Here is a 22,269-nt window from a genome sequence, read left to right as displayed (position 1 = left end):
ATAACAAAAAATACAAGACCCCCAAAGGATTCCTATCAGATTTCCAGATGGAGTCTGTCATTAACCAGGCTGTTACCTTACACACAAGCCCAGGAAACATTAACTGAGTGTCTTAGACATTTATGCACAAAAGAAGTTTTCCAGTACAAGATTCTCAGGTGCACTGTATGCAGAGAATGATGTCCTCTTCTATAGTCTCTTCTATAGTATCTTCTATTAAAATCTTGTTGAGGCTCGTGGCAGGCTGGCCAGGTGTATACCAAAGAATTACTGCTCCCTAGCATCTCATCAGAAGCTGCATTGCATGTTACCATCTGCCTAAAAACATATGAGAGAGGCTTGCCAAAGAGAACATGCACATGTTCTCATTAGTCCGTATGGGAGTCAGTGCCTTCTGCTCTGCTCTGTCAGCCAATGAGAGCTTTGTGCTAGTTTCCCCCTGGAGGGTGATTATGGGTGGCACCATACCTAGCTCTCACTGTGGGAATGCTGCATTTGTAAGGAGTGCCAGCACTTCGCCATATCCTACCTAATCATCGCACTTCAGAGAGTGAGAGAGAGGTTTGGGCCAAATCAAAGCTGGTTTAGGAAGATGAAAAGCTTTGCTTCTGCCAAGCATGAATCCTGGCCCATTACTCCCGGATGCGAGTGCATTGAAATTAACTAAAAAGCCAGCAGGAGGAGGATGTCAGCCTCGTGCAGTGCCATCACTTTTTTTCTGCCAGTGTGGTTGTGTGAAAACACACCGCAGAAAAGGTCCAAAAACATGCTGTCCTCTTAAATCCACTCCTGACAAGCTCTCCTTGCCCCTGATTTAGGAAAGCCCTTTGGAATGTTAGATAAACATCCAGGCTCATTTTTGCATTTCAGTGGATACACAGAATAAAGGGTAATGATTCCTGCCAATATAATTCCATGCTGAGTCTTTCCCTAATCAAATAACTAAAATCTGGAATGATAATTCCAGACTATAGTGATCCTACCCTGAATTCTCTGCCGCCTCCTGTGCTGTTAGTAGATGTGTCAACATCATCTTGTTAAGCCACCTTCTTATCAACAAGGCTCTCTTATAAGGTCTGCAGTTACTGAAGTGAAGAAGCTTGTGCAAAACTCATGCTTCCTGAATTAACTAAGACCCACGTCCTGTAGGTAACGGTTTAGCTAAAGGGGGGGTGTATGTTCTAGTTTGATTGATAGCTCTTTTAGGGTGAATTGCACAGGTGTATCGGTGCTACTCTAAGAATTTGCCAGCACCTCCGTCTCCCCGTGTTTCAGGACTTTGTTGGCATGATCAGTGCTTCAGGGTAGCTGAGACCCCAAATTGTTTTTATTTTCTTAAAAATAACCCATTTTGGTTAATATCTGGGGATATATTAATGAAATTAATTGAAAAGACTTTCAGTGGGAACAGAATGTGTTGTTTGTTGGAATTTCAGCATTTCTCTCTGCAGCATTTTGAAATAGTGGATAAGGGTGACCGGTTCTTTTCTATGGCCCAGGCTGAGTGAAATGCAGGAAGTAAATAAATAGAAATAGAATATTTAAAAAAATGGACTAGATTCTCTGCTGGTGTAAATCAGTACTGCTGCGTTTACTTCAGTAGAGCTATGCCAAGATACTAAGGATCTAGCCCTTAATTTTACTCATGGTGCTGTTCTTAATAGGGCAAGAATCTTCGTTTGGCTCAGGGGTGGCCAACCCACTTTACAAAGAGAGCCAAAACAGCGGCGGAAAAAATGTGAAGAGCCACACCTGAATTGTTGAGGGGAAAAAAAGAGGCAGCTGCCCCTTTAAGAAACAAGCTTAGGCTTTTTAGCCATATCAGGCTCCCTTCAGTGGCCGCCATCTTGGGTACCATTTTGAATCGCTACGAGCATGGGGAGGAGCTGGGGGCGGGGACCCTTTGGGGGGGGCGCAGGAGTGGCTTTGCAAGCCGCACTTTTGGGGGAGAAGAGCTGCATGCAGCTCACGAGCCGCGGGTTGGCCACCCCTGGTTTGGCTGATTCTCAAGCACGTGGTGCCCCTTCAGCATGGGATTTCCATACTTGATTTGGAATGTGTCCCCGCTGTTAATTACATTAATGTATGGATGATTTTGAATGTATTATGTGGGTTCATTCCATTAAATTCTCCTGGGAACCCCTTATTTTCTATGTTGCTCCCGTTTAATTGCTTGAATGCAATGAGAATGGAGCAACTTCTTAAGAACTTATTTAACTTGTGATCGCCTTTGCTCCAGTGCAGCATAGATGTAGGCTTCCCTTTCCCCTGGTCTTTGGGGGAATTGGGCAGTCAGCATGAAACTCTCCAAGATTGAGATTTACAACGCTAGTTAATTTTGAACTGCTACCATCCCCAGAGGGTATAAAAGGCTGCTGCACAGAAATAGGCCAACAATCTTGGAGAAAAATAACTGGGTTCTCGCCTGTATCTGCCTGCAAACTTTGCAGGAACTGAAAACCAGTCAAGGGGAAAGATAGACAATTGCTTTTAACCACTTGCTGAAGATGTCAGATGTATCAGGTGCATTGGCCTTCCCATCCCAAATTGGATTCATTAAAACCTTCATCCTCAGGTGAAAGCAGTTGGAGAGAGATTAGCTCATGACTGCAATGAGATCCATGCACTGACACAAAGTGCAGTAGCCTAGAATGCCAGTGAAGCAATGCACTGGCATAAAGCCACAGGAAAAGGCTTAGGATGATGTCAGACTGAAAAACTCTAGGCATTTTATATGTGAGCTCTGCAACCTGTTATAATGGGATTTCAAACTAATGAGTGTTCTGGGGTGAAGGAACAAGCTACGGAAATCGCATAAACGTTCTGTGGAGCAGCCACAGTAAATCCAGACATATTCAGCAAGGATGTAACAAGCACAACTGGCTTGTTAGGCTTCCAAGGAACCTGAGCGTGGCTGGGATACAGATAAATATAAATGTTCGGGTCTGGAAGCAAAATGCAGAAGTTCCAACTAGTGCAGAAATTGATGAGTTAACAGGAGGGAATGGAAAATCAGGCAAGTCTGTACTGTATGTTAGCCCTTCAGTCTCAGTTTGTTTACTGGTCACATTTATTTCATGGAACGCTTTTTGGAAACAGCGGTGTATTTCCCATCCTCATTTCCTGAACGTCCATCTCTGTCTCTGCCGTCTCCTGTTCTTTGTGTACACCGCTACCATCCAACTGTCAGCGACAGTCATGCCTTTGGGTCCTACGCTATGTAACACTCTCACAGCTGTGATATTAGCAGGTGATTTTTGACTCCTGAATGGAAGCAGGTTAAACTGCAAATGAAACAGATGGCTGGATAAAGTGAACCCCAAAATCTCTGGTCTTCCTGAACGGGGTGCTTTATGGCCTATGCTACTGATGGCTCGCTCTGAAATGTACCTTTGTTGATAGGACTAATGCATGTTTGGGGAGAGTGCCTGCTATTTGTTTTTTACACCTCCAGTAAGGATTGAGAGCATCCCTAAGCACACTGCTAGCTGAAGAATTACCTAGTGGAGTTAAGAGTTCATTGCTGTTGTGTTGTTGTTTGATTCTGGAGTTCACATTTTTCCTCAGCTGTGTAATATGAGAACTCTTCTTCCAGACACAGCATGCATGTAAAAATGGTACAAATGCATGACGGCATTAATATTGCAAGCATTAATAACCAGTGTATCTGTGCAACCAACAAAATCAGCGTTAGGAAACCAGTTCTATAAATATCTTTGCACTGAGTGACCTGGGTCATCAGAGTTGTTTCCATAGCACTGCTGGGACATGTTTATAGAAGTGGTGAGATGTAGCAGAGTAAAATATACAGTTGCTTAATGTGCAAGAGCAGAAGCACAAAGTCTTCAACTATCATTAGCTTTTGATTAATTATTCATCTTAAAATCAGTTTCAAAAAATTAAAATGCTGAATGCAAATCCTAATTGAAGTTATATTGGGAAATGGAAATATCATTGCTATTTCCCACCTCATCTGCCCCCCACACCCCCGACTTCTCAGAAGTGATCTAAATTAGAGCCTGCATGTGCACAGAATGCAGTGTGATGCATACAGTATGTTACCTCAACACAACACTTAACTTTTATTGCTTTTTTTCTGTGTTGTTGTGTTTTATATCTGTTTTTTCCAGGCTTCGTGGACTCGGCCCGAGAAGGAAGAGGTATAAAATTACCAGAGCAATAGCCAATTTCTTTAGGATTTTTAAAGTATTACAAATTAACACACCACTAGTACAGTAACCAAGCCGACTAAATCAGTATTAATAATTTAACTGTATTTTAAAAAAGATAAAAGATCAGCTGATAGTGGTAGAAGTTGCTTGGCTTATAGCGATGCATCTCTGGATGAGCAAACAAGCTGTGTCAGGAACTGGCAGAAGTCACGTGTGAGAATCCTGCTTCCCATTTAAAAAAACCAGGCTGTAATTTTCAGTGGATGTGAAATCAAATAGACAAAAGCCAGTTAACCAAATTGCCACTCTAGAGGGGGCGCTTAGCTGGAATTATGAGCCTTTCCCTTCCATGTGGCTTGGGAAAGTAACTTCCCACTCAGAACCTGGCTGTCTCCACTCCAGCCCAACTCACCTGTTTGCTCATTGCTCTCATTAGGTTCAATCTTCTCTTAAAGAACAATTGCATCACATTCCATCTCAAAAGCAATGCAATTACATGCCTCCAGGCTGTGTTTCTCCAGGAAATGTTCTCCATTACTAAATTTACTGTATTCTCTCTCTGGGGCGTTTTCGGGGCGGGGGAGAGGGAGTTGGGGGGGAGAAATTAAATGCATTTAAATACAACACAATTTGGGGCAGATCATTTGATATTTTTCACATGAAATTATGTGAATTTAAAATATTCTATTTTTACATATTCATGATTTGTACAGAGACTTCTTGCTTCCAAATATGCCCGGGGAACTAATTCCCAAGCTAATGGCAGGGGCTTGTCTGTGGAACAACACTGGTGGTTAGAGCATGGTGTTTGCCTTCTGTATTCTTTGGTTGCCTGTTTATCTGAATCCAGTAGGGAGCAGAGAGGGTGATGTGGTTTAGGTGAGGTTCAGCTGTTATCCAAGCCCATCAGACACTTATTTCAGGTGAAGATGATGGAAACACACCTAGTCCTGTTCTGAAGTAGTATTTTGGAGGACCATGAACATGGAAAATGGAGGTGTTTAATATTCATGCTTGCTTCTCCTGGAGAATTTCAAATTTCAGTTGTTTCAGGTCTGAGGCCTTGGTTAATTCATATTATAATTGTATATTCTTTAATACATAGTGCTGTGTATCTCATGCCTTTTTAATTTCAAAAGTAATGCTACTAAGCTTACTTGGTATGAAATCATTTTTCTTCCTTACTGCTAAAATTGTTGAGTGCGGGTTCTGTGAAAGATGCTTTATTGCATTAAACTCTTCCCTTGCTTAAGATACTTTGGAGGGGGAACAGCTGTTAGCGACGGGTGCTTCTGAACTCTGATCAGCTATGCTGTCATTCCGCATAGCCCTATAAATCCTCACCATTCCAGCCCTGAATGTACTGGGGAAAGGGAGAAAGGCAGAAGTTAGCAGCAGATAGGAACCAAAAGAGGGTGGTATTATCACCAACAGATTCTAAATGCTCAGTTACAGGAGGAACAGATAATCTTATTAAGACTTAAGTTGTGAACAAGACTTATCTGAAACATTCCACTCCAATACAATCACGTCCCAAATTAATGGTGCCTTGCTGGTATCTGTGAAAGGCAGTGCTAATTCCCAGTTAAGTGCACTCCCACTGGGATAATGAAAGCACAGAGCTAGGATGGCTCTCTCATCTCCTTCCTTTGAATTTTTCCAACTGTGTTCAACATTTCAGGGTGCCTCTGCCTAGTGGTGCTTGTTACTTTGCTAATGATGCCACTGTGTGTGAGAAGCAGTGGGTTTTTTTTGGGGTGGGTGTGTGTTGTACCTTACATCCTGAGGCTCTCCTTACTCACAGTGACATAGGAGGAGGTGTCCCTTTGGCTCTGGAGTATTGAAAACCAGGCCAGCTCTTGTGATAGCATCTAATACCCTGTGAATGACCAAACCATGCTGCACTGACAGAATTCAGAGTAAGAAAATCCCCTAGCTCACCATACAGAAGTTCATAGTGGTCACAGGTGGGAGTTGTATTGTATCCTTCTGCCTTAGCAAAAGCCACTAGCCTTTGCATCCCAGGATACCTAATCTAACTGAAAATTAACTTTTGAAAAGACCCCTTTAAACTAGAGACTCTGGGTAATGGGACTCTGGATAAGGAGAGCTATGAAAGACTCATAAGTTACAAACTAACCCGGGTCAGCAGTGACCAGAAATAGTCGCCATCTCATAGATATAGCCTGTAGGCTTCAATCCAGTTTCCATTGGAAATTGTTTTCTGCGCTGTTTGTTTGAACAGCAAACTACAAATGTGACTAGCCCCGGTGGATGTCCATACTAGCAGACCTCCACAGAAAGGGTGAAGGTCCCGGGCTGGTTTATGCTGTTTCTCAAACTGTGGGTCCCGACCCCCCGGGGGGTCGTGAGCAACTTACAGTGGGGTTACGGTATCACAAAACTTGAGAACCCCTGCATTAGAGGATTTGACCCCCCCCCCACCTGCATGCCACATTGTTACAGTGCCATGGTATCTGATGAGAATTCATAGTCCACAATAGCCAAACTCATCTGACTCCCAAGAGCAAGGCCCCAATGTTGACTTGGATGGACATTAGGAGCTGTGTGCACGTAGGATGCTTTCACTGCACTGCACGTCCTGTTTATCAGTGAATAAATAATACCTAAGTCATTTGTCACTCTTCTCATACGTGGATCTCAAAGTGTAGTGCAGAGGAGGCGAGTATCATTATTAATGATAAGTACAAAGCGGGGGTAGAGATATGTGCAAGGTCACACATAAAGTCCATAGCAAAGCCAGAAATAAACCTAGCTCCCTCAGGCCTTAGTCCAGTGCCTGTGTTCACAGTGGCTTCTAGGTTCCAACACATTTCACCAGCTCTGCCTTCACACAACCGTCTCGTTTCATTCTCGGTGGTAAATATTAATTTGTTTGGCCAAGCTTCGCTGATCCATTTGCTTTCATTTCAGGGAGCTGAAAGCCTCAGCTCTTTCTTTGGATTCTTCTCGGTTCTCTCATTTTCCCTGACCCTCTTATGCATTTAAAAAAGAAATCATTGTACAATATTTTGCACCAGAATGCCCAGCCTCATATTAGCATTATATGTAAATTGAGTTCTGATCAGTCACCTAGTGCTGGATTATGTGTGGCGTTCTGGATCTAGGAAGAATGGGGAAAAGATCATCACAAAGTGTAAAATCTTCTGGGCTGTCATCAACAGACCTAGACTTTTACCGTGCTGTGTTTCTTGCTTGCCAGTTGATCCATTTGGCCAGTTACTTCCAAAAGTGAATTAAGGTAAACACATGAAGACCACTTTAATTCTGAATGAGTGTCCTCACAGATTAAAATCCCTTTTAAATTCACTCCTTTATTTAATTTCATAGAATCATAGAACCATAGAGCTGGAAGAGACCTCAGAAGGTCATCAAGTCCAGCCCCCTGCTCTAGGCAGGACCAATCTCAACTAAATCAACCCGGCCAGGGCTTTGTCAAGCCGAGACTTAAACACCTCTAGGGATGGAGACTCCACTACTTCCCTAGGTAACCCATTCCAGCGCTTCACCACTCTCCTAGGGAAATAGTTTTTCCTAATATCCAACCTGGACCTCTCCCACCACAAAATTAATCCAAAATTAATTTGGGTTAATTTGTCTTAGTGTCCCCCTGTAGTAGGCTGACCATATTTCCCCATGTCAAATATGGGACACCAATGGGGGGGCAGCTGGTGGCTTCAGCCCTGCAGGGGAGAGGAGAAATATGCGACGGTGTGCCTGTTTGTTTGGTTTTTATTAAGTTGGGATGCCAGGAACAGCTCTTAAATACGGGACTGTCCCAGTAAAAATGGGATGGACGGGCACCCAACCATACAGACAAGCTCTTACAGCTGTGGTGGGCAACCTGGATGCATGCAGGCCATCAAAGTTTTAGGCATGCCCACAAGACATTTTGTTTACCATTGCCCACACACAGGGTTGCCAGATTCCGTTAGTTTCCATCCACGTAGAGGTGATCGCACGTAAAGGAAGGACACGTGAATGCTGATTGCACACAACTTTGTGTGTGGGAGCCATGCGCTCCCTCTGCATCCAGTCAAAGCTCTGCTACGGTTCAGTTATCACACTGCGAAACCTAGCTATGCAAGCGCAGTTAGCAAAACTCACTTGTTCCTGGACGCCATCTTGGTTATGACAGTCTTGTAGTCCACTGAGAGCAAAGAAGAAAAAATAGGGTTCCACATGTAGCAGATCGTGTGATAGATTAATGCCTCAGTAGGAAACCGTTCCCAGCTCCTGTAAAGCTACCAAATGTACTGCTCCAGACTGGCGCACTATCCCATACGTACAAGAAATGGAGCGCTACATCTCTGTGCCAGGGACAGGGGCAAAGTTGTTAGCCTTGGCCTGGGTTTATCAAGCTTGCAGATAACCTGCCTGGGGCAGAGTGGACAGGAGAGAGAAAAGCAGAATTGTGTCCATATTTTATTAATGGATATCAGTTTTCTGCTTCTTGATCTGAAACTTGACAGGTTTAAATATGCTGCGCTTTTAGACAGAGACGGAAAAACAGTGTGGCATGTATTTTAGCACACCTCCTTGTGAGTTGGACCATCAGCTTTACTTATAAATGTTAATTCTTTCAAACGGAAACTTTTCCCAGGCTGCAGTCTCTAAACAAAAAGAGACCTTAGCCCCGGAAGTGCTGGGTACTGAAGATCAAAATAGAGGTCTCTGCTAAGACTTGGAGTTTCTGTGTGGTCTGCAATTGTCAATCTGTTTAGCTAGGCCTCTGGAGTACTCACTGCTGTAATCGTGACACACATTTGCACACTCAGCCACAAGAGTGTGACATTTACTTGTGGGCAGTGCTCAGAAGTGTGTGAGGCATTTCACAAACAAATAGGTGTGGTCTGTGTCCCGTGGGCTGTGTCTACACTGCACCCCTTTTCCGGAAAAGGGATGCAGATGAGACAAGTCGGAATTGCAAATGAAGCGGGGGATTTAAATATTTGTATAAACACGGCTGCCGCTTTTTTCATAGGAAGTTTTCACACCTTAAAATCAGGAATAAGGGATCTTTCGGAAAAGGCTTTATTTTCCGAAAGATCCCGTCTAGACTGGCGCTTTTCTCCAGCAAAGCCCCGAGCCAGAGAAAAGCGGCAGCCATGTTTATACAAATGAAGCGGGGGATATTTAAATCCCCCGCTTCATTTGCAATTCCGACTTGTCTCATCTGCATCCCTTTTCCGGAAGAGTTTAAATTGGAATAGTGGGTAAGGCACAAGCAGCAAGGAGCGAGGAAAGGTAACAAAGACACAGTTATATGGTTATCGAGGTTCGGAGACCCTGTCTTAAGTGATCTAGTCTTACAGTTCAGGGATGTTGGGAGTTATAACATTTCAATTGTGAAGAGATAGGGTGATTCTGAGAGGGCTGTAATCCCTTTGAACGCCTTGTAATCTGGATATAATGCTCCCAATTGTTCTCTGTTCAACATATATACACACACACACACACACACCCCACATGTAAGAGCAGTTCCTAAATTGGATTACAGCCAGTCACCTCATTATAGAACTTGTTTTACGATCACAGATCCTATGAAAACTTCAAGCAAGGGTATTCCAAGGGTCATATATTTTCCCATCCTTTGTACAAATCTTGCACTGTTCGGCGCCATGTTCAGACAGGAGCACTGAATTTTCACACTGCATGGCCTCCGGTTCTGTGCTTCATTACACTGATGTGAATTCAGAATGACTCTAATGAGATCAGTAGAGTCACTGTGGCATAAAACAATAGATACAGTAATCGCAGATTTCTGCAAGACTGCAGTACAAGTTGGAGCACCCACGGGACCTGAGTGGTCCCGAACCAGGGAGTTTGCCAGACATGGGGAGGTCAGTGCTCCTCTCCCAGCCATCAGCCCCACTCCTGGCCCCTGATTCTGCTCCTGGTCCCCAGCCCCTCTTGCCACTGACCCCTCTGCCGCAGCCCCCCTGTGCTTCTGGCTCCAGCAGGGCTCCTGGCCGCCAGCTGCACTGCCATTGGCCCAGCTACACTCCTGGCACTGACAGGCTCCTAGCCACAGGCCCAGCTGCGCTTCCAGCCCTGTCAGGACTCCTGGCTTGGCTACACTCCTAGCCCTGGCTACTCCTCCCCACCATCACTGGACTCCCAGCCACCATGGCTCTGTTACAGGAGCGTCTGTGATCTGCCGGGCCAGGAGTCCTGGATTACAGAGGTTCAACCTGTACAGTGCGAAATCCCTTAGCTAATAGCCCGCCCAGCCTCGCATTGTAACTCTACATACAAGGGCTACGTCTACACTGGCATGATTTTCCGGAAATGCTTAAAACGGAACAGTTTTCCGTTATAAGTATTTCCGGAAAAAGCGCGTCTACATTGGCAGGATGCTTTTCCGGAAAAGCACTTTTTCCGGAAAAGCGTCCGTGCCAACGTAGATGTGCTTTTCCGCAAAAAAGCCCCAATCGTCATTTTCACGGTCGGGGCTTTTTTGCGGAAAAGAAATCTGTGCTGTCTACACTGGCCCTTTTCCGGAACAGTTTTACGGAAAAGGACTTTTGCCCGACCGGTAGCAGCATAGTTTTTCTGGAAAAGCACTGATGATTTTACAGTAGATCGTCAGTGCTTTTCCGGAAATTCGAGGGGCCAGTGTAGACAGCTGGCAAGTTATTCTGGAAAAGCGGCTGATTTTCCGGAATAAGTGGCCAGTGTAGACACAGCCAAGGAGCCTGACTCAACAGGAGACACCACTGTTCTCACCCAGATGCCTTTTCACATGTTCCAGTATAGGACAGGTAACTCCTCTGCCACTTCTTTGGTGCTTTGCGGTTGCAGCAGCAAGGAGATACAGTTCTAAGCTGCTTGCTGGGGGGTTCATTCTAAAGTACTGAGCATTGAGGGGTGGGGGAAGAGTTTATGGGGAATAGACCCGGATTAAAACCTGGTGCCGCAGCGGCCCAGCCTCGTTGCACTCTCTCTGCCCCAGATGGCTCAGTCTTTCACTCTGTCTTCCTTTCTGACTAGACCCTGGATGGGCGAATAGTGGTGCGCACCCACGCACGAGTGTCTTCCCTGACACTCAAGGACATTCAGTACACAGATGCTGGAGAATACGTCTGCACAGCCAGCAACACCATCGGTCAAGACTCCCAGGCCATGTACCTTGAAGTGCAGTGTAAGAAAGGGGCTCTTGTCTTCAGCAGGAGCGGTATCGTGAAGTGTCCCCCTGAGTTTGGGTGCACGCAGCTGGGATCCTTTCCCCCTCAGGATGCTCGGGAGAGCCTCGGGTGGCTGCAGGACCTGGTCTCTCAAGGCTGATGCTCGTGACGCAGCAGGGAGCCCTGTTCTGTTTCAGCAAAAGTCATGGAAGTCAGCACCGTCCAGAATCAGTTTCGGGGGAGAAGAACCAATCCTATGGCCATTTAGAAAGACAAAGCAGGGTCAACAAACAGTTCTGTTTGTGCAAACGATTGACCTTGTGTCTTCAGCTGGTGTAAATCAGCATCACTCCAGTGCGGGTCCTGAGCTACATCCGTTTACACCAGGGGTGGGAAACCTCAGGCCCAGGGGCCGGATGCAGCCTCTGGCTTGCCTGGATCTGGCCCTCGAGGCTCACTATTAGGGAGCTCCTGCTGGCATCCCAGCTCCCCTGCCAGCCACCCACAGGGCTGGAGCGCACAAAATCTCCTAGTCTGGGCCCCTCTCGGCTCTGGTGTGTGGGGAGTGTTTCTCCTCCTAAGTCAAGGGCTTCTTACTTGTGTGCGGCCTCCAACTGATTTTTCTGTGGATCAGCAACCCCCAACCCATAAACGGTTCCCCACCCCCCGGTTTACGCCCTCTGGTGGCATGGCCCGAGGTCTTTGTGGGCCAGGCTTGTGCCTCCTGAATGTGGAGCTGGGAGGCCGGATCTTTCTCAGTCCTCATGCGCTGGATGGGCCCGGCAGGAGCTGCTGTTCCAAACCTTCCCCCAGCTCTGTGTCTGAATGGCCTCTCTCAGGCCTGGAGGGACTTGAGGAGCCCTCAGCTCAACATCCCCCGGTCCACGGTATCGTCCCCTTTGTAGCGCGTCCCCCAGTGCGCTCTGAGCACTCAGACAGTGTGGGACACAAGATGCGCTGCCAGCTCCGCTTCCCCCCAGGAGCTTAGCCCACCCAGGCCCACAGGCCCCGAGCATGCTGCCGAGGGAGAAATGCCCGCTGCCCCTCTGAAGCACTCCGTGCCCATGACACCCCTGCCCCCACAGCCCTCCCTTCCCCTGCCAAGGAGTGGGGGAGGGGGTCAGGCACCAGGCTTAATGCAGTACAGAACCCCCAATCCCTAGGTGGGTGGGGTGGGCTGGTGCGGAAGGGCCTTGATTTCTCCAGTTGCCTCAGAGGATGTTGTCTTTGTTCCCAGATGCCCCCAAGCTCCAGGGCTCCGTGGTAGTCTACACCTGGGAGGGGAATCAAGTGAACATCACATGTTTGGTGTCTGCTTACCCCGCGGCTGTCATCTCCTGGTTCCGGGATGGGCAGCTACTCCCAAGCTCCAACAACAGTAACATCAAGATCTACAACACCCCATCAGCCAGCTACCTGGAGGTGAGGAAGGGGGTCTCTCGGGGAGGGGTTAGGAACGTGCAGCCTTCATGGGTGGTAGACAGGGACGGCCTGTGCGTATAGGCCGACTAGGCCGTCGCCTAGGGCGCCGTTTTAAATGGACACCCAGGGATGGCATCACGCCATTGAGGGCTGTGGTTGCGGGAGCATCCATCACGCATTACGCCTGGGGCGCCAGCTGCCGCAGCCCACCTCGGGCCGCCCCTGGTGGTAGATGAATGTTAGTGGCGCCGAAAGCCCCAGTGGGAGCTCTCTGTCACTCCGTGGGTCTGTTGCGAACTGGTCTGTAAATAGGAAAGAAGCATTTCCAGCCTCCTGTGGCAAGAAGTTAAGGTCTGGCCCATGGCAGGAGCAGGGGCAGCACACATTGTGCCAAGAGGCAGGCTAGAAATGAGACTCTCTCTCCTCCTCTGTGCATGCCAGTCAAGGGCCAGAGAATGGATTGCTAGCTAATGATCAGAAGAATGCTCAGCTACAGGCTATGAAGAGGCATGTTCCTCACCTGGAACGGGTTGCAGAGGTGTACTGAGGGTGTTATGCGCCCAGGGACAAAGGCAAAATTTGCATCTCTCCACGCCCCACCCCCTCCCGGCCATGTGGCGGGGCCCTGAGCCTGGCACACGGCTGAGCCCAACCCTGGGAGGAGGGAGGAGGAGCTTGTACTGCGTCTTCCCCCACCCCCTTCAGTTTGGAACCAGACCCCCGCACACAATAACCCGCCAGCAGAGATGGAGGAGGATCCAGCTGATGGCAGCGGGCAGAGGAGGAGCAGGCGAGCAGACGGATGACAGGGGGAGTGGAGGGGAACTAACTTGGCGCCCCTCTAGCATGGTGCCTGGGGGCAGCCTCTCCCCCCACCGCCTCACTACGCCACTGAGAGGTTGGAGTGTAAATGTTGGTCAGGAGGGAGCACGTGAGCATGATACACCTGGAAAAACACAGTCTTTTGCTCTCTATCTCTGCATCATATTTGTTGAGACTCCTGATGTGCAGCCTCTCTTCCCTCACTGTGATACATGTGCGCACCCTTGTGCTGTTTGATTAATGGAGAGAGGATTCAGGAGAGTAGTAGATAACAGGGCAGGAGCTAAAGAAAATCTTGTGGCCCCGGTAAATTGAGCCGCCCGTGGACCATAAGCAGAGGTTTCTCTTCAGCTTCTTGCCTATCATGCCAGGGCACTGGACAACCGACACTCATGTCTGATGTTTAGCATCCTTATTTTATGGTATCTTGGTATCCCCATTTAGTAAAACCAGAAGGGGCTTCGGCAAATTGATTTTTGAGATCTGAGCCCATCCTTAAATAACCCCCCCCCCCCCCCCACAATCTTAACCATCCAGGTGACACCAGATTCTGAAAACGACTTCGGGACTTATAACTGCAGTGCAGTGAACCGCATCGGCCAGGAGTCCTCGGAATTCATCCTCGTACAAGCAGGTGAGCTGTTGACAGGCAGAGGGCTGGTGGGATGCACAGTCGTTCACTTTGCTGTGTGATGAAGGTAAAGATTTGCCCTATTCCAACCATCTGCCTTGAGGGGCATCAGAGGAGCAGCCAGGTGGTGGCCCGTAAATTTGGAGTTGGGTCAAGCCCAGGAATTGTCTCCTGCCCCTGTTTCTGGAGAGAGCTGCTTTTGGCCCGAGTCGGCCTTTCTGCACCTTGCAGTACCCACCAGTGCTGTGACTGAATCTTTGGTTCTGGCTTTTAATAGCATGACCATGTATATGGGTTAGACCTAGGAAACTATCCTCCATAAAACATCCTGCTGCCTCATAGGAATCCCAAAGCTGCACATGTCCACCAGCCAGGCTTCTCCGCCTGCCTCGGTAGCCAGACAGGCAGGAAGGGACCCGGCTGTCCTGAACTCAGCGTGCCCTCAATAATTCATTCACCCTGTTGCCATGGAAACAGTTAGGAATTACCCAGCTGTGCATTCACATGTTCCGTGAGGAAGGCCTGAAGCAACAGAATAGCCTGCAGGCTGCATGCATGACCACATGTAGGCTCCATTGGGTAAATAAGTGACCAGGAGGGAGATGCTACAGGTTTCTTGTCCTTGATGGGAAGGAGGAAATTAACGCTCCAAAATTCACAGAGAACCTGTTTGTGTCCTAAAAGTCCCTGTAGCCAGCTTGGGTGGGGACCTGGTCAGACAAGGCAGAATGCAGGGAGACGTTTCTGGGATTGCCACCGGCACCTGCTCTCCAAGGGTACCGGCTGTATAGACATGTGCTGCCTGCTCTCTCCACATCACTACTCATTTCCCTTCCTCCCCCAGATACGCCATCCTCTCCTTCCATTGACAGAGTGGAGCCTTACTCTAGCACTGCCCAAGTGGAGTTCGATGAGCCAGAGGCCACCGGTGGGGTGCCCATCCTCAAGTACAAGGCAGAGTGGAGAGCTCTGGGCGAGGAGGATTGGCATTCCAAGTTGTTTGATGCCAAAGAAGGTAGGGTGTGAAAAAAATACTGCAATCCCTCTTCGCATCCCAACATTTTCTTATCTTTGGAGTGTGACCATTCCCTCCTCTAACTTCAGCACTCACCCCAAACTGTCTGGGACTTCTGATGTGAAGTCCGCACTCTGGTCAGGTGTGGATGGGATTCTAAAATCATTCCCACTGGAATGAAGTGTATGCTTTCAAGTGACTGGGCTCTGTTCCTGCCACTCATCTGTGCAGAGCCTTACTACTTACAGGATAAGAAAACAATAGTGCCAACAAAGACTCTAAATGTATTATTATTTATATGTATTGCATTATCCCCCGGATTCCTCAATCAGGGATCAATACTCATTATGCTAGTTGTTGCTCGCACATGAAAAGACAGTCCCTGCCCCAAAGAGCTTGCAGTCTAAGGGTACGTATAGACTACAAGCCTCTTTCGAAAGAGATCATCTAGACAGCTACAAGGCTTTCCAAAAACGATCCACTTTTTTGAAAGAGAGCACCCAGGCAATCTGGATGCTCTCTTTTGAAAAAGCTCTGTTTGCGGTCAAGAACGCCTTTTTTCGGAAGAGCTCTTTTGAAAAGACGCGTTCTTCCTCGTAAAATGAGGTTTACCTCTGTTGGAAAAAAACACCGTGTTCTTTCTATTTAATTTTGAAGAAATGCAATGGCAGTCTAGACACAGGTGAAGTTTTTTTTCGAAAAAACTGTGTACTCTAGCCATAGCCCATCTAACTGCAATCTAAGCAACAGAAATGGAATTGTTTTCACCTGATACATAGTTTAAAGTCAAACCCAATTGAGCTCCAGATCCAGTTTTCCCTGAGTCTTCAGCCTGGTTTTGTAATAAGCTCATTTAAGAGGAAGGAACAGCTGTGCAGGATGAATCTGGATGGAGGGCAGCAGTGAAAGTAACTTAAAATTTCCAGTCCTTTTGCAACCCGGGTCCCTGCCAGCTCTTTAAATAGCTCCCTGCTGGCTTTTGCCGTAGCTCACCCAATTATTGCCAGAGCTGCGCACCAGGCTACATCCACTTATTGTCACCTCCGGTACAGGGAAACATACTCATTAGACATAAAACAATCTGTATACTGGGAATTTTTAGGAGAAACCTTCCTTTTAAACATTGGCATGAACTTCAGCTTTAACATTTTTAATGGACCTTCCAGGTTATCTGTCAGAGATATTCCGTGGGGAGGCTCAGAACTACAATATAGTTCATTCAAACACATTATTTCAGAATACGGGAATCACTATGGTCCAGTTAACTCAGTGCCCTTTCTCTAACACTGGCTAGTGCCGGTAATGGATGGTAGCCATCAGGTAATAGAATAGTCAACTAACCACGTGAATTCTTAGCAGTTAGTCGACTATTCTATAGTCCCCGGGGGTGGGGCCAGTGGCCAGTGCAGTCTGGCCCCACTTCTGGGAAGCCCTTTGCCACTCTGTGCTGCTTCCTCTGTGTCTGAGGCTGCAGCATGGGATGCCAGGCAGGAGCTAGTCTTCAAAGGGCACCAGTTTTAAAAACCAGCTCCCTGCACAGACTGGCTGCCTGCTGCCCCACACTGCTGCCTCGGAAACAGAGGCAGCAGCCACAGTCTGCAGGAACTCCCCGCCAACAGAGGCTGCTGCGGGGAAGGGAGCGGGGAAAACTACCATGAAACTGCCTCTGTCGGCAGCCAGCCCGGGCCACCAAGGCCAGAGGCTGCTTCACAGCAGCAGCCCCTGTCCGTGGGGCATCCCAGCAGATTGGGGCTGCTGCCGTGAAGCAGCCTTTGCCCGTGGTGAGCCTGAGGCGACCGTGGGCAGAGGCTGCTTTGTGGCATCCTCCCCTGACCTCCGCCCCAGCACTGCTGCCTCTGGTAGGGGCTGCAGCGTGGTCTGATAGGCGGCTTCTGCCTCTCCCCCCTTGCTGCCTCTGGTACAGAGGCAGTAGGGCGGGGGAGGGAAATGCGAGTAGGTGACCAGATTAACTCAACTACTCGCTTACATCCCTAGTGCCGGTTGTTTCTGAGGAAAGTGTAAGAAACCCTCTGGGTGGGCAGATGTGGGGTAATCTGCACACCCAGGTAGGTTTCATCCTAATCACTTAATACTGAATAATCGGATTAAGACAGAAAGCATGAAGTTTAATATTCCTCCTAAAATTTTTGGTAGAGTTAACTAGGATAGGTGGATGTGCTTTTTTGTCATACAAATCTCTAATCCCTTTTGAAACTTTGCACAGTTCTTGCCCCCAGTGACTCGCAGTGAATTCCTTGGTCCAGTCACTTGCATAAAAACATTTTCTGTATTTAGTTTTGGGTTTCCTGTCTTTTAATTTCATTGACCGTCTCCTTGTTCTTGTATTGTGAAAGAAGGAGAACAGAAGTTCCTGGTCTCTCCTGTCTAAGCTAGTCATTATTTTATATAATTTTATCAAGCCCTCTCTTTGTCTCCTTTCTAAGATAAATAGTTCCAGTCCTTTCAAACGTTAAGGCCCCTCGTCATTCTCATTGTCCTGCTCTTCACCCTCTCTAGTTCTGCAGCATCCTGTGGAGAAATTGGAGAGGGTCCAGAGAAGAGCAACAAGAATGATTAAAGGTCTAGAGAACATGACCTATGAGGGAAGGCTGAAAGAATTGGGTTTGTTTAGTTTAGAAAAGAGAAGAATGAGGGGGGACATGATAGCAGTTTTCACGTATCTAAAAGGGTATCATAAGGAGGGGGGAGAAAACTTGTTCATCTTGGCCTCTGAGGCTAGAACAAGAAGCAATGGGCTTAAACTGCAGCAAGGAAGGTTTAGGTTGGACATTAGGAAAAAGTTCCTAACTGTCAGGGTAGTTAAACACTGGAATAAATTTTCCAGGGAGGTTGTGGGATCCCCATCTCTGGAGATATTTAAGAGTAGGTTAGATAAATGTCTATCAGGGATGGTCAAGACAGTATTTGGTCCTGCCATGGGGGCAGAGGACTGGACTTGATGCCCTCTCGAGGTCCCTTCCAGTCCTAGTAATTCTATGATTCTATGATCCTCAAGGCCTTTCCTTCTCAGTTTTTATTTTGTTTAAAATTGCCCAGGAATTTAAGAGTCTAAAATCTAAAAAAAAATAGATGAAAATTAGTGCAAAAAATTAATGTCACATTTTTCAGGGTCAATATCTCATTTACTATTGGGATACGTGAGAACAGAATAAAAGAAACTAAAAGAGAAAAATTAAATATTGAAAAGTTTAATGCTATTGTTTATTTAACGAACTGTATATTAACAATACATGTGTATATGGACACGTGTGTGTTCAGCTGTTCCTGTATTGAGTTATTTTTAATAGTCTAAGTGTAAATGGGAAGCTAACTTTTTAACAAACACATCTCCTAGCATAATGCACTGGATTTTCTTTACATAATCAGTATTTTCCTGTATTCAAGTGGTCCAAAATTAAGGTGAAAATCAGTAAAAAACAGATAATACTTTTGTAAAACCTGGGCATTTTTCAGTGAAAACTTAAAACCATGACTCTTTTACACCCTGTCCTAGATGGGGTGACCAGATGAGCACAAGATCCAGATGAAGCTCTCCCATGATTTTGTATAATGGTTTCATTTATGTATAATGATTTGTACCTCCTGCCCAAGCCACTTGCAGTGTTGCCATAAAGTACAAAAAACAACCAGATTCTCACACAACCTGATTCTCTTCCCACAAGAGTTCTAACTCCCACCAATAGTATAGCACTAGTCTGTGGAAATCTAAACATCTTATAGTACAGTCCAGTTAACCAAGGCTGTTTGGGACGGATGCGGCTGGTGGAGGGAGAATCTTGACCTTGAAGGTTCTACTACCTGACCCATAAATATTAGTATTTGTATTCCCATCGTGCTGTAGGCTTGCTGCTGCCACAGATATGGCATGCCCATAGCTAGAGTCAGGTTTGGTTCCTCTGACTCTTCCTTCCGTGAAGTGGAAACAGATTTTCTATAGTTAAGACAATAAAAACCTCACTCGGTCTCCCCTCCCGCTCTCCCTCTCAAAGTATGTCTGAGCTGTGATGCTCAGTTCCTAAGGGAGGGTCGTAGCCTCTTCTCTTGCTGGAGGCTTGGCTCCTAGTCAGTTCAATAGGAGTTGAGTAGACAGATAGCTGCACTGCTAATCCCCCATCGATCTCCTGCTCCTCCAAGGTTTCTGCTTTTAAATTCTGCTGCGTCAGGAAGAAAGGAAATCTCTCTCCAGTGTAATGGCTTGGGGTCATACAGGGGCTGTGGTATCTGAGACAAGGCGAGGAATCTGAAATGATTCTTGTTAGCCTTTGAGGTGGGTTAGGAGTCAGATGATATGTAAAGTCTCTAGGCTGGCTGCATCTACAAAAACCTGTTGAGTAAGCCCAGCCGGCCCATTTTGTCACACATGGTGCTGTAGATAAATGGCCCGTTGTTTTGTCAGCCCTTCCATTGACTGTGTGTTCTGTGGGGTCTGGTTTCCCTGTGAGGTGTTGCTTTTCCCTACTAGTGTTGAATATTAAAGGGTATGATGCAACAAAACGAGGCCTAGATCCGACAGCCGGAATCTTGGGAGGCTTGTAACGGGAGTGAGACATTCTGCCAAGCAATGGCCCACAAACCACGTGAAGTATAAACACAGTGCACATGGAGCAGCAGTGAGCCATGCAGGTGGAAAGCTGTGAGGGGTTTTTCCCCCCCGGAGCTTTTCCATTGCCAGGTTCTTCCCTTCATCCAGCACACCACATGTATCCTTCTCTGCTGAGCAGAGTCACGCTGTGACTGCCTTGTCAAAGCAGCCTGCCCCGCAATCACAAGCTCTCCAGCAAACAGGGTCCCATTCAGGTGCTTTCTCTGCGACTTGCACAGATTACAAGCCCACGTGTCATACCTTGAGCGCTGCACGTGGATGCAAGAGGGGTTAACGGCTGAAGTGTGCCTGGCACTTGGAAGTCGGTGCCCACAGAGCAGGGATGGGCAAAAGGGCCTCCGTGGGCTGGATCCGGCCCGCCAAGTGGATGGATCTGGCCTGCAGAAGCCCTGCTGCTCCCCTACCCCCAAGTCAATTAGAGCCTGGGGGTGGGGGATTGCTTCTCCGCTCTTCCCCTGCCCTGGGAGCAGCACGTGGCACTTCTAAAAGCACTGCATGCTGCTTGCAGGGTGGGGGCAGAGCGGGAATCCCTTTGCCCCCGTTTTCCACGAGGCACCCATGCCCTGGAAGAGGCTTGGCCCCATCAGGGCCAGGGGGCTGCGGAGCTGGTGTGAAGCTTCCTTCGCCCTGTCCCGGCCCTGCGAGTAGGTTGTAGCACTTCGAAGTGCCACATGCCCCTCGCAGGGCAAGAGGAGGCTTCACACGCTCCACCCTTCCCGTTTAGGCCCCGCCCCTTCCGGGGTGGCCTGGGGTTACTTAAAAAATATTTGAAGTGACCCCCAGCCAAAAATTATTGCCCCCCCCCCTTTGTTCTATCTGCGGGAAGTACCTGGTAGGGGAAAGTAGTGGCTTCACGCTGCTCGGTGGTTAAAATACGGCAAGCGAGCCATTCCTGTGGACAGAGCAGGTGTAGGAATATGCCCTGTGTGCACAGACATGCCACGTAAGTGTGTTTGTGCTCCACATCTAGATGGTGCGTGGTCCTGCCGCGAGGGCAGGAGACGGGACTTGATGGCCCCTAGGACTCCCTTCCAGTTCCAGCGTTCTATGATTCTTTGCTTTTCCAGTCCCCCTGCTGCTCGCCCCGCGTGGGCTGCTGATGGGCTGTGTCTGTGACCTGTTCGGGGAGCTGGGCTCGGAAGCCTGACCCACACTGGGCTGTGTGCACTCTGCAGCCATCCCCCCTCATTGGGGCATGTGGGATTACTTCTTGGATAGCCACAGTGATAGGTGCAGCAGTTGCTCCCCTTGCCTGCCTGCTCTGGGTCTCACCCCAGCCCATCTCCTTTGGGGGGCCCTGCAGGCAGCGTTAGCCCTGTAGTCTTGGCACTAAATGCTCCCCAGAAGGGGGTGGTTGGTCTGGGGCATGCCTATGGGGCCACACACAGCTCATGCGACATGCATGAACCCGGCATTACAGGGGATGAAAATGGGCTTGTACTGTTCATACAAACACTTCTCTTCTCTTCCCTTCCCTCCCCCTTCCCCATTTCTGCAACAGCGAACATGGAGGGCACGATCACCATCGTGGGCCTGAAGCCAGAGACAAGCTACGCCGTCAGACTGTCCGCCATCAATGGCAAGGGCCTGGGAGAGATCAGTCCGGTGTCTGAGTTCAAGACCCAGCCCGTTCGTAAGTAAAAACCAACCCTTCTTCTGCCCTTTGGTTCTTTCCTTGGCTTTCCCTGGGGGATCCTTGCTGCGTGTGGACAGTTCCTCTTTCTCTTGCAGGCCGTGCTGCATCCTTTGCAGAGTCTACTGAGCTTTTGTGATTTTGCCGGACTCCATCGTTCATATTTTCCCTCTTCCAAGGGTGGGATTGGTTTGGGCCGCGTCCCCATGACTGCCGCAAATGTTCTACTCTCCTGTAGATGTGGGCAGCGGGCAATCGCATGGCATTCTAATAAGACAAACAAGCAGCCCATGGAGGAGCAACAGGCTATTGTCATTGTTCAGGGGCTAGGAGAGGAATTGAAGGGGTGTCAGAGACATTTCCATGAGAATGAGTGTGAAGCTGCAGGAGGGAGGGAAGGTTTTTTCACCGCTCCAGTGTTTGCTCTGTTAAAATGTTCCCCTACCTTACCCCATCCCCATCTGTCAGTGGGATGCTACTCAGCACCCTGGGGCCTCCCCATCTCCATCATGAACAAACAGCCTTGGTGACAAAATCAGGTTTGATTTGGGGGGGGGGGGGAGGTTTTGCAGTGGGAATACTGCTAGCTGGGAAAAAGGTAAAATGATGACATTCCATGTGCCTGAAGCATCATACTGGAGCCATAAGGGAAGAGCCAGTGTTTATATAGAGCCCCTCACTCTTTTATCTGATCCCAACCAGGGGCTTAAGATCCTAGGTCAGTCAGAGTTGATTCTGTGTGCTTTCCTGCCACTCCCCATGGCATTTGATGTGCTGTTCACCCCTATCACATGGGGGTGCC

General features: G+C 47.9%; 1 protein-coding gene across 8 annotated transcripts in view; it reads left to right on the top strand.

The window, feature by feature from the left end:
* The window catches only part of NCAM1 (neural cell adhesion molecule 1), a 287,961-nt gene that overhangs the window by 207,307 nt on the left and 58,385 nt on the right, over positions 1-22,269 (top strand). For 5 of the 8 annotated variants that reach the window (XM_089773318.1, XM_089773319.1, XM_089773317.1 and 2 more), the window contains exons 9-14: positions 4,131-4,160; positions 11,187-11,337; positions 12,558-12,742; positions 14,102-14,198; positions 15,040-15,210; positions 21,336-21,467. In XM_089773318.1, coding sequence (XP_089629444.1) covers positions 4,131-4,160; positions 11,187-11,337; positions 12,558-12,742; positions 14,102-14,198; positions 15,040-15,210; positions 21,336-21,467 — 766 coding nt within the window. The remainder of the gene's footprint in view (positions 1-4,130; positions 4,161-11,186; positions 11,338-12,557; positions 12,743-14,101; positions 14,199-15,039; positions 15,211-21,335; positions 21,468-22,269) is intronic. The other 3 variants (XM_075909677.2, XM_075909676.2, XM_075909679.2) reach the window with 1 other exon arrangement.

Source organism: Pelodiscus sinensis, chromosome 25, assembly GCF_052426305.1.
Source record: "Pelodiscus sinensis isolate ZL-2025 chromosome 25, ASM5242630v1, whole genome shotgun sequence".
NCBI lineage: Eukaryota > Metazoa > Chordata > Testudines > Trionychidae > Pelodiscus > Pelodiscus sinensis.
Note: the sequence above shows the minus strand (reverse complement) of the source record. Positions and strands in the feature narration are given on the sequence as shown.